The 12,327-nt window shown below is 37.3% G+C and overlaps 1 protein-coding gene across 4 annotated transcripts in view; it reads right to left on the reverse strand.

The window, feature by feature from the left end:
* Positions 1 to 12,327, reverse strand: part of RASGRF2 (Ras protein specific guanine nucleotide releasing factor 2) — a 239,440-nt gene that overhangs the window by 145,581 nt on the left and 81,532 nt on the right. For all 4 annotated transcript variants that reach the window (XM_038532437.1, XM_038532438.1, XM_038532439.1 and 1 more), the window contains exons 3-5: positions 10,843 to 10,990; positions 8,479 to 8,568; positions 4,658 to 4,911 (exon numbers count right to left, since the gene is read on the reverse strand). In XM_038532437.1, the coding sequence (XP_038388365.1) occupies positions 4,658 to 4,911; positions 8,479 to 8,568; positions 10,843 to 10,990 (492 nt within the window). The remainder of the gene's footprint in view (positions 1 to 4,657; positions 4,912 to 8,478; positions 8,569 to 10,842; positions 10,991 to 12,327) is intronic.

Genomic DNA, 12,327 nt, shown 5'->3' on the forward strand with positions numbered 1-12,327 from the left:
TCAGAATTGGCAATAACCTAAAATAAATGCAGGCTGGGGGATGGGTTAAATAAAGGGAATGAAGAGTACACATATCCTGTTGAGGACTGAGTAATGTACAGAATTGTTGAACCATTACATTACACATCTGAAACTAATGTAACACTATATGTCAGTTATACTTCAATAATAAAATAAAGTAAAATAAGATAAATGCAAAAAAGCCTTAATTCCTTAAAAAAACAAATTAAAATATATTGCAATAATTTTTGTTCTCTTTCTTTAAAACAAATTTTTTTGACTATGGTTGATACACAATATTACATTACTTCCATGTGTATAATTCATGATTGGACAAGTTTATACATTATACTACGCTCACCACAGTGTAACTACCATCTGTCCCGTTAAATCACTATTATAATACAATTGACTGTATTCCTTATGCTCTGCTTTTTATTCACATGATTTACTCATCTCATAACTAGAAGCCTGTATCTCCCTCTTCCACTTACCCATTCTGTCCAACCCTTCACCCACCTCTCCTCTGGCAACCATCAGTTTGTTCTCTGTAGTTATAGGTTTGATTCTGCTTTTTGTTTATTTATTTAATTTTAGATCCCACTTTTGAGGGGAATCATATGGTATTTGTCTCAGTCTGACTTATTTCACTTAGTATAACACCCTCCAGGTCTATCCATGTTGTCTCAAAAGGCAAAAAAAAAAAACAAACAAACCTAAAACAAAACAAAACCTCATCCCTTTTTATGGCTGTGTAATATTCCAGTGTGTGTGCGTCTCATGTGTATGCACTTTTTCCTTATCTATTGGTTTACTGGTGGACACTTAAGTTACTTCCTTAAGGGAGCATACAGCCAAGCATGTAGATGTAAGAACACATTAATAAAACAAATATGTTACTTTTTCCAGGTTTTTATAAAAACAAATAAAAAAGTGGGGTGGGAACATAAACCCTCTGACTTCAAGAGCACCCATGTGGCTTATCTACCACTTGGCAAAGTTCTAGCATTGTCTCTTTTTTATATGCCAGCTGCTCTTTCAAACTGTAGCTTTTATTCGCTGCCCAAGACCAGAGGAATCTGTTCCCGGTCCCTCGGTACAATACAGTCCCACTGCTCTTTGCAGCATCAAGGGTCAATTCCCTTTGTTACCATGTCTCTCTCCCTCTTGCTGTTCTCTTGCCCTTTCTCTCCAGCTCTGGTTATGTAGAAATTATTCAATCAAGCCCTCAGTCCTTCTTTAAGAGGAATTGTTCTATTAATAGGTGTCATTGGTGTGTTCCCTGGAGAAGGTGAGTTAGGGTCTTCCTACAACACTATCTTGGAGTAGAACTCTCCCCAGCCTTTCTTTTAATGCCTTGAGCTCTGAGCTCCAAGTTCCCAGCTTGCTGGCAGTCCTTTCTCCAATACTACTCCTGTCATAATTCTGGGTGACTCTAATAGGCACAAAAAACAACACTCCTGGCCTCTAGGGCCTTTGAACTCCTCTCCTCTTGGCATCTTTCCCTCCAATAACTTCAACCAACACTCCTTTGATGGTACTTTAGACCTTGTCATTGTCAGTAACTACATCCCCTCCCTATCTCAGTTTCAAGCAAACTGTTCTCTGATCTTTCAATTCACTGCCTTTAGAACTCTGACTTCATGCATGATCCTGTCATCTTATCACTGACCAAAACCCCTTGCACCATCATTTCCCTCTCTGCACAGTTTAGATTCTATGGCTCACTGTTATAATCTCTTCCTTGCATAACCTTCAACTCCCCTATTCATTTCTCATGTCATCATATTAGCCTCACACAACACCAAAAAAGCCACTCACTCACCCACTCTGCACCAGTGCAGAGCTGAAAGTGGCTGAAGAAAAACACACAACCATCCTGACTAGTCTCACTGACAGTCATGACCACCACCCTAATAGAGTAATATAGGCTCTTCCAGCTGTGTAGCAATTATTCTACAATATTATACACTTTCCCCTCTTATCTAACCCCAATACGTTCCTTCTATCAGCACTGTCACATGTCCTTGCTTCCTAATGACATATGTATCAAGGTACTATTCCCTCCCTCCCTATGCACCCTCTTGACTTGTACGCCCTGTTCTACCCACTTTTGTCTATGCAAGTTTATTGCTCCAGCAACATCCTCCTCTACCCTACGTCATTTCCCCCTTGTTATCAATGTAATTTTTATCCTAAGTCAAAACACACACACATTTTTTTATACCTCCAGGTACCGTCTTGTTTATTGGCTCCTCTCTATAGCAACACTCTTTGAGTTTTCGATACCAACTCTCTCCAATGATTACCCTTCCCTCCCATTCTCTCCTAAGTACCCTCCAATGGCTCTCCTAATGGCCCTCATTAAAGTTACCTATAAGCTCTGTGTTAAACCCATGGTCGGTTCTCAGTTACCATTTTATTTGACCTTTTGGACGGAGTTCATTTGTTCTTGCCTTGGTTTCCAGGACAACCCATTCTGCTGGTTTTCATCCTACGACCCTAATGGATCTTCTTCATTCTTTTCTGCTAGTTCCTCCTCATCTTCTTCATCTCCAAATGTTGGAATCTCCTGGGGCTCAGTGTCGTTCCTCTTCTCTCATTCACATCTGTGCTTACTCCCTTGGTAATCTCATTCAGACCAACTGCTTTAAATACTATCCATATGCTATTGGAGCTTCAAATTTATATCTCCAGCCCAAACTCCTTCCCTGATATATAGTCCCTGTTCACTTGATTTCTCCATTTGGATGGATAATAGCCCTCATGCTTGAGAGGTCTGAGACAAAAACTCTTTGTCTTTCCCCCAAACCTCTCTATACCTCAATGTTTCCCATTTAGTGAGAAGTTACTCTATCCTTCTAGCTGTTCAGCCCCAAAACCTTGGACTTTCCTTCAAAACCCCACATCAAACTCATCAGAAAATCTCATTGGTTCTATTTTAAAATGTACCAGGAATCCAACCATATATCACTGCCTCCAATGACAACCATCTTTTGCTTATATTATTGTAATAGCCACCTAACAGGCCTCCCTGCTACAATCACCTCTCACCTGGTTTATTGAGATCGCCACCAAACTGATTTCCCTGCACTATTCTCAACAGAGAAACCAGAGTGAGATTTTAAAATATGAGTTATATGATACTACTTCTCTCCTCAAAATGTTACCAGTATCTGCCCATCTTATTTACAGTAAAAGCAAACATCTTTACAATGTCCTATTGTTACCTCTTTTCATCCTTAGTCAGTTCCTCAAAACAAGCAAACCAGATCTGCCCCAGCCTCAGGCCCTTTGCATAGACTGTCTCCTCTGCTTGCCTCACTGTTCTCCCAGATAGCCAAATGGCTTGCTGCTTCATCAATTCCAAGTCTTTACTCAAAAGTTAACTTATCTTTGAGGACTTTCTAAAAGCTGGTTATAGAAAAACTATGGCATATTCACATAATGTAAAAAAACGTAGTGATTTTATTTTTATTATTTTTATCTTTTTTAAGATTTATTTATTCATGAGAGAGAGAGAGGCAGAGACACAGGCAGAGGGAGAAGCAGGCTCCATGCAGGGAGCCCCATGTGGGACTCAATCCTGGGACCCCAGGATCAGGCCCTGGGCTGAAGGTGGTGCCAAACCGCTGAGCCACCCGGGCTGCCCCATAGTGATTTTTAAAAAAATAGAATGCTCTTTAGATGTCAATATGGGAAGATGTCTAGAATATACTGTTAAGTGAAAAAAGGCAAGTACATATTGAAGTTCATTGCCTTTTGTGTAAGAAGAAAGAAAATAGCATTCCACATCCAAATTTGATTGCTCTACATCAAGAGACACTAGAAAGATATGTAAGAAACTAACGAAAATGGTTAAAAATGGAAAGTGGGGGAAATGGGGCTAGGCAGAGACAAGAGTAAGTTATTTGATGTCTTCATGTTGTTTTGAATTTTGGATGATGTAAATGTATTATATATTCAAAAACAAATAAATAAATTTTAAGTACAACACCCAGGCACCCCAAAGTCCTCTCCCCTTCTTGATTTTTTCCACAACACTCATCACCACATAATATACTACATATTTCTCTTATTCACCATTCCTTATTTCCCTTCCCACATCAAAATTTAAGTTCCATGAAGGCAGGGATTTCTGCTTTGCTCACTGATGAATCCTCAGCAGGAAGGACACTATAAGTAGCAAATAAATTTGCTACAGATTCTCAGGCCCTCTGTTATTGTTCTTTCTAAAGTACGTCTGTATAAATTACATATGACGACCCATTACTCATTCCATTTCCCTCAGTTTATGAAGGAGATTATCTTTCCCAACACACACGCCCACAGATTGACAAGAAAACACATGTCCAATAGAGACAAACCAGAGAACTAGATGCCATGATTCAAGATAAAGACATGTAAATTTGGACAAATAATGAGACACAAATGACAGCTTTCTCATTTTCAATATCACACACCTGTAAAGGTGACTTTATGGTACCGATTAATAGTAAAAATTCCCCCAAAGGGAGCCTGTTTCTCCCTCTGCCTGTGCCTCTGCCTCTCTCTGTGTGTCTCTCATGAGTAAATAATTTTTTTTAAAGAGTAAAAATTCTTTTAAGAAATAAAAATGCGTCTTTCACATGACTCTTTGATTTATGCCAATACAAACCTGTTGAGGAAAATGCTGCTGACATCATCATGGCTGATGGGAGGCTTCTTGGAGCTGGCCGCCATCCGCAGGGGCCGGAGGAAGCCGTTGACCAGGATGTAGAGCTGGTGAACATACTCTGACTCGGCTTCAACCATGGTGAACACAATCTGGTTTCTCTTCCTCATACTTTCAGCATGAGGAGAACAAATGTAATCCTGCACAATAGTCTTCCATTTCCTTCTACACAACCATCCTCTCATGAAGCTCTGAACCTAAAGGACAACAACAACAGAAAGATCTCAGGGAGCTGTGGGGTCAGCCTGTCAGTAAAGGTTTCCATCCTATGCCACATAAACCCTGTTTTATCATTAGTGCATTAATAATGGTCCCAGCGCTAGAGTAAATAGCGGCAGGCTTTTCCAGATGGCAGAAAAAAGAGGATTTAAAAATAATATTTTTCTCAGCTTCACAAGTTTCTTCTATATCTTAAGCCCTTTAGGACTGCCCATATGGACACCAGAATAGGATAATAGTACATATTCAGTTATTAACATTTCAATAAAGGAATAAATGGAAGGTTTATTCTTTAATAATATAAAAGCAGATATTAAAGTTTTTTAAATTGTGGTTAAAAAAAAGCACAGAACTTAAAATTTACCATCCTAACCATTTTAAGGTGTATAGTTCAGATAAAGTATTTCACATTGTCGTACAACAGATCTCCAGAACTTCTTCATCCTGCAAAACTGACACTCTATACCTATTGAACAACAGTTCCTACTACTCCCTTCCCTCAGTCCGTGGTACTCACCATTCTTTGTTTCAGTGAATTTAACCACTTTAGGTAGCTCCTATAAGTGGAATCACACAGTATCTATCTTATTGTGACTGGTTTATTTCACTTAGTATAATGTCCTCAAGGTTCATCCATGTTGTACCATGAGCCAGGATTTCCTCTCTGTTTAAGGCTGAATAATATTCCATTGTACATACATTTTGTTTTTCCATTCATCTCCTGATAGACATTTGAGTTGCATCTACCTCTTGGCTATTGTGAATAATGCTTCAGTGATCGTGGGAGTGTAAATATCACTTCAAGATCCTGCTTTCAGTTATTTTGGATATATACCCAGAAGTGGGAATGCTGCACCATGGGGGTAGTTCTATTTTTAATTTTTTGAGGAATGACTATACTGCTTTCCATAGACGTTGAACCACTTCACGATCCCACCAAGAGTACACAAAGGTTCCAATTTCCCAACATCCTCATCAACACTTATGTTGTTTTTTTGATGGTAGTCATCCTAATGGGTGTGAGATTTTTTAATAGGCACTGTTGTTTTGATTTGTATTTCTCTGATGCCTAGTGAAACTGAGCAGCTTTTCAGTGTATATGACTTCTTCAAAGATCATGTGTATGATTTCATCTTTGGAGAAATGTCTATTCAAATCTTTTGCCCATTTTTAAATCAGGCTATTTGATTTGTTGTTATTGAGGGTTTTTAGTAAGTTTAGAAAGTAAGTGTTAGACATCAGCTTTTCTCACCCCTTCCATTTATAGATAAGTAAACTAAATTTCATGGTTAAATCACACAGGAAAGATGCAATCAGACTTGGCATTTTGTTACCGGCTTTTTGTTACTGCAAGGGTTCTCTCCCAGCCACATGGAGAAAACACATGTTAAAGATTTGCAATGGAGATTATTTTGTTAAAAGAAATGTGAAATATAATTAAAAATCAAATCTGTAAAAAACACGATAGCCTCCAAAACTGATCTGATTTTGATTTGAAAAATAACAGACAAACGTGAGAAAGTGCACCGACTTATGAATTTTAGCCAATGAATATTTACTTAACATCTTTCAAGTGTCCAGGTAAATGCTGGGTGGTAACCAGACAAGTAGATGTCATAATCCTTAACCCAAGACTCTGCACTAACCTGCAGGGTTAACTCTGAACTCTGGTCCTCCATTTTCTCACCTATAAAATAATGGACCAAAACAATCTGAAGTCCTTTCTTAATATAAAAAAAAAAAAAAAAAACAACTACATGATAGCTTATTAGGGTCTATGATATCTATCTAAGTTGGCAGACTTAGCAACAAAGCAGGTTGCAAATCTACATATAATTGAAAACATTAAATCACTCCCAAAATGTCCTTTTAGTATCATTGTTATTTGTTCAACACATTCTTATACTTTTTATTTTTTCCCTGCTATTTTACCCACATGGTCTAAATTATCATGCATATAAACAACTATTCTTCTTTTGCAATTTTAAAATTATTTGATTTACCTACCAATGTTGCCATCATACTGTCAATTTTCATGCAGGCATTCATACAGTTGCCATGCTTCAAATAATAAAAATCAATCACATTCTAATAGATTTATGTGGGGGAAGTTACATGCACATTATTTGGAGAGGTCTAATGGAAACTTTCTGTGTAATATAATAAATTTCAATTTTTGGTTCCTTGAAAATAAAATATTATGTTGGTATTTGCCAAGATGAGACTAGAGAAACTAATTCATTTGAAACACCCCTTTCCACACAGACATTAGGTTGATTGGGGCATGAAGAACAATAGAATTATTTTTAAAACCTACTTAAGTTCAAAAACAGGATTTTTTTAAATTGCCTCTATTGAGAAATAAGAAGGTAGAAAGTATAAAAAACATTTATCTTTACTCTTCCATTTAATAAAAGTACTTACAAAATTCAACTTAATCAAATTTTGTATTAAATAAAATCTTTCCATTTACTTAGGTATTGCCTGCTGAGCAAAAGCTGGTGTACTTATTTACTTACTTACAAGTTTCTATTAAAAAAAGAACTGAAAATTGTACTTTACTGATATCTTTGTTTACAGTCAACTTCAGACTATTAAAATAAAGGCAATAATATTAATCTTGTATCACAACATCAACCTAATTCAATATAAAAAATTTTAAATTCTAAGAAAGAAATGGTGTTCCTTTCATTTTGTATTCCTTAAAAACTGAAAATATTGCAATTTAGTTCCAAGAAGCATCTGTATTTCAAACTCCAAGCAATATTTAAAGTTTTGTTACAACTTACGGGGAATAATTATTTAGCATGGAACACAAGAATAAAAAAATTAAGATGAAATAAGATCTGAAGATGTGTATCCAAAGAAACTTCTTTAACTGTGACGCTTTTCACATAATGTTAACAAAGCTGAGTAGGTAATTTATAAGAGAATTAAGATTATAGAACTCAAAACATAGATGACATAAATCAAACACAGTAGAATAGAGTTAGTACCAGTGTCTGGCTAATTGCAAAAGTTGTGCAGTAATGTATGATAATAAGGTAGAAAGATCTGCTGATTATGTAGATGTTAAACAAGAAAGAAACAACGATAACAAAACAAATCAGAGCAGATGTATTTAGTCAATCTTTTCATATGTTCAAAAAAATTCTTTCTAAATAAGCACTTAAATCTAAAGCTAAAAGAAATATTTTTTAAATGTCATTTAAAAAACACTCCTCTAAAATATGAAAGCAGCACAAAATCAGGAGGTTCAACAGCACTTACTTAACCCAACTTGAGAACACTGCTGTCTTAGCGTCTGGTTTTTGGCATCCCTCCCACAGAGTCCAAAAGAGAATTCTCAGAACTGGAAAAAAATCTCAAGCTAAAACCTTTCCAAAGTAGCCATACCTGGATCACTCCGAAGGGCAAGTCTGAGAGCCATTAGAACAGATACACCAAGATCGTTCTCAGCTCAGGGACAGGGTGGCAAGACACCACTACAGGACAGACAACTGATCACCATGCTTCCCCAAAGCCAGAAACCCCCAACAACCTACCTTTTTAATCTTCTTGATGTCTGGATCCTCATCTTCTTGATTGCTTTGGTAAGGCCGCATTCGTTCCTTGGTTTTATTAAGAGCGATAATCTATAATACAGAATCGGTCCATTTCATGATTTGGGAAATACCGGTTTATAGCCATAACTCATAGAAGTTATGTCTACAAGGAAGCTTATGAGATCCTCAGGAAACTTTTTACCCATCCTTTCTTCCTCTGGTGCTAAGACAGGGGAAGCATAACTTCACCCCAAGCCTGTTTAGTGTTGCTAACAAAAGTGCTTACAAGAAGTGACTGTGAAAAGTGTGAAATAGGATTGGGTTAGGAGAAATGTTAGCCCAAAACTCAGCCTAGTGATAACTAGGTCAAGGCCTTTCTAGGAGCTGAGTAGCATGATGCCATTTTGCCTGATGGCAGCTGCCTACTGTAATGCACAGTCTTCAAATGCAATGACACTCAAGCCAAAGCTCTTGCTTCCTATAATCAGCCTACAGCCTTCCAGGGACACAGAGAACAGCAGATTCACAGAATTCTTTGGGAGAATGGTAACTGCAAAGAAACTTCAGAGCCTTGGGATTGATCTAAGCCAACCAAGAAAAGGTGAAAAGATAAAAAGGATAGAAACAACCTGGGATCTCTTTGTATCTCCAGCCTAGTTATGTGGCCTGTGAGGGGCAATTCAGGATCAGATGGCCACGCCAATATACTTGGTAACAAAATTCACTAGACTACTGCTCAATTGCAGGTTCTTATAAAGGTAAATACCTATTCAGATTTACTAACAAGCAGACACTTAAGAAGCTAAGAGTCATAATTGATTCCTCTGACTTGTCTTTACATTTTTGTCACCAATACCAAACACACATTTCTGCCATTTTCTGGCAAAGACATGGGAAAATACATAATAATAAATTATGGTTCCTGCCAAGCGGCCACACAAGACATACCTGCTACTGACAGTTTGGGGCTGCAATCTATATTCAGACTAAAATAGAATATAGTGAAGACATATAAACATGCACAAATAAATATTGGGGAACACTGCTTGGTGCTGAGTTTCTCTTGTGGAGTAAATGCCAACCTCTTTCACTTAGCAGACAAGCATCTGCTCTAGCTTACTGTGTTAAGAAAGAACACAATAATTTTGTTTTAAATTACAGTGCCTGATATAGTCTTTTAAAATGCAGGTTTGTTAAGTTTTCTGTTGTTGTTTTCACTATATCAGATTTCAGGGTTGAACCGGGAAGTTAACAACACTAATGATATGGTGAACATGGTCTGCAACTTATCACCAGAGAAGCAATTAGATCCCAGGTGGAATCAGCTTATACTCATGTTCTGTGAACTGGAGGTGATGTACACAGGCAGCAGGAGGTGAAAACCCTTCACAGGATTCAGAGTATGTCTTAGAGGAAAGTGTAAGGAAACAAAGAGGAAAACATTATCCAATGGCTATAAAAGTGACAAGAAAGTTACTAAGACCGAAGACTGAATTGTTCTGTAAGTGGATTACAATTAGTAGTAGGTTTCATTCTGTTCTATTCTTCCCTTTTGAAGCTAAGAAAATGCTAATGCATTCTAGTCAGGAAGGGGGAAAATCTTGTTTTCTACATTCCTCTTCAGTTCTTCAGTTATTGATCGCTTCCCACAAGGAATAATAGGACAGCAAGGAAAGATACACTCAGGTTTCTATATACAGACAGAGGCACTTGTGTGCGTGGGAGGACCCAGGCCCACCTCCATGGCTGCCGACACCATGACCATCTTCTATTCTCACTTGGTACAATCTCACAATCTGGGCATGCTGGGCCTCGGAAGTTTACCTTCAGAGGGTAGGGGTAGAGGTGGAGGGAGGCAGAAGTGCTAAATTTAGGAAAAAGTATACCCTAGAAAATGTCTTATGCTTCAACTCAAACGTGTTTTTCAAAATACTAGAGGGGAGAAAGTTGGACTCCTTACATGTAGAAGCAGGAATGTCCTCTAGATTTCATTTCTGGTCCTTCCTTAGTTGCCATTTGGGAATTTATGACAGTTTATGACAGATTCACAGTTACCATTACTACAATAGTCTACAAATGGCTAAATATTACAGTCGACTCTTGATTATCTGATCAAATGAAGGACATCAGGAGCACAAAATAATTAAAAAGCAGCATATTACTCTGGTATTTTGTTGTAGCATATTTACTCAATCCTAACATAGACGAGATACCTTTCTAGCACAGATATGTAGTCTATGTACATGTTGACAGCAAAGGAGCTAAGTTTGGGATTGAAATTTTACCCTGGTAGGCCTTATGTAATTACGAGGAGATGACAATAAATGTGAAACAACGGGGAAGAATCTATCAACTGGGAAGTACCTCTGATTTAAGTCTTTCAATTTCTGTATCTTGATCTTCAAGTTGATGCCGGAGCTGGTTAGCTGCAATTTTTTCTGTCTCTACGATCTGAACTAGATGAATGTACTTCTGCATTAACACTTCCCTCTCAATCAAAATGTCTGCATAACTTAAGAGAAAATGACACAGTTAGTCAATGAGATACTGTTCTACTGCAATTTCATATAGAACAGCATACACTATGCTTTAAAAAGAAACCATAAATGTAGCTTGTTGGCTAGCTCTACTTTATGTAAATATTAACCTCTGGCTGACATTTCATGTCATTTAACTATATAGAATTTGAATCATCATTTTACATTTCACTAACTAAACTAAGAGTTCATTTAACTATATAGAATTTGGAACATTACCACCTTACATATCTTTTACTAAGAGTTCATTTAATGAATGGGTGCCACCCACAATTTTACCATATAAGCTAGAAAAATGCAAAGGAAATCGATTGTTTTATAAAGAAATAGATGCATCTCCTTTAACAAAAACTGAAGTCTTTGAACTGATGATACACACTTGGTTTCCAGGGATGATATCCAAAAATGTTTCACTGGTAAGTCACTAGCCAATCAGAGCAGACCTGCCAAGTAGAATGTGACCACCAGAATAGGCACTAGCTCAAAAGAACTATGAAGCCTATTCCGGTGACCATCAGCCCTGCCTGGCTCTCTTTAGTATTGTGAGACCATTGACATTTCTTTCAAAAATCAAAAGCAGCAAAAATTTCATTCTAAAAATAAGTGTAGATTCTTGGGCCCTACCACCATCAGCCTCACCTGTATCCATTCTTTTGGTCAAGTGTGGTAAGGGCAAAACTCTCTCTTAGATTGTTATTGGCTATGCAATTCTGTAGCATCAGGAATTTTGCCTCTAGATCTTTTTGCACCATTTGAGACAGTAAAATGTTTGTTCTTCCATTCACATAATCTTTCTCAAATTGCCTGATAATAGTAGTAACTAATAATTATTATTAAGTGCTTCAGATGTACCATATATATATTCTCATTTAATCCTCACAGCAACTCCAAGACACAGACTTTATCATCCCCATTGTACACAGAAAGATTTTAATCCTCACAGAGGTCACACAGCTAGTAGTTGGCAAGGCTGGAATCAAATCAACTTATGTTTGACCCTAAGCTCCTATTCTTAATCACAAGCTAAACTGTGTCTCTAATATGAAATATTACACTGAATCTGAATGAGAACTTTGCATCAGACATGTCTTGAGACATCTGCTCAATCTTGTACTCACTTACCTCTTACCTCTTCTTTGAGAACTTGGGCCATAGCAGCCATGTTTATACCACAAAATCTGTCCTTATCGCTACATTACACTAGTCTAAAAAGAGATAACTGGCCCAAGCTAAACCAATTAGTCCTTTTTGGAATCTGGCACTCTGTCTCTTGTCTATTTGCTTGAACTAATATGATATAAGCTTGGAACCC

Source organism: Canis lupus, chromosome 3, assembly GCF_011100685.1.
Source record: "Canis lupus familiaris isolate Mischka breed German Shepherd chromosome 3, alternate assembly UU_Cfam_GSD_1.0, whole genome shotgun sequence".
In the NCBI taxonomy this organism is placed as follows: Eukaryota; Metazoa; Chordata; class Mammalia; order Carnivora; family Canidae; genus Canis; species Canis lupus.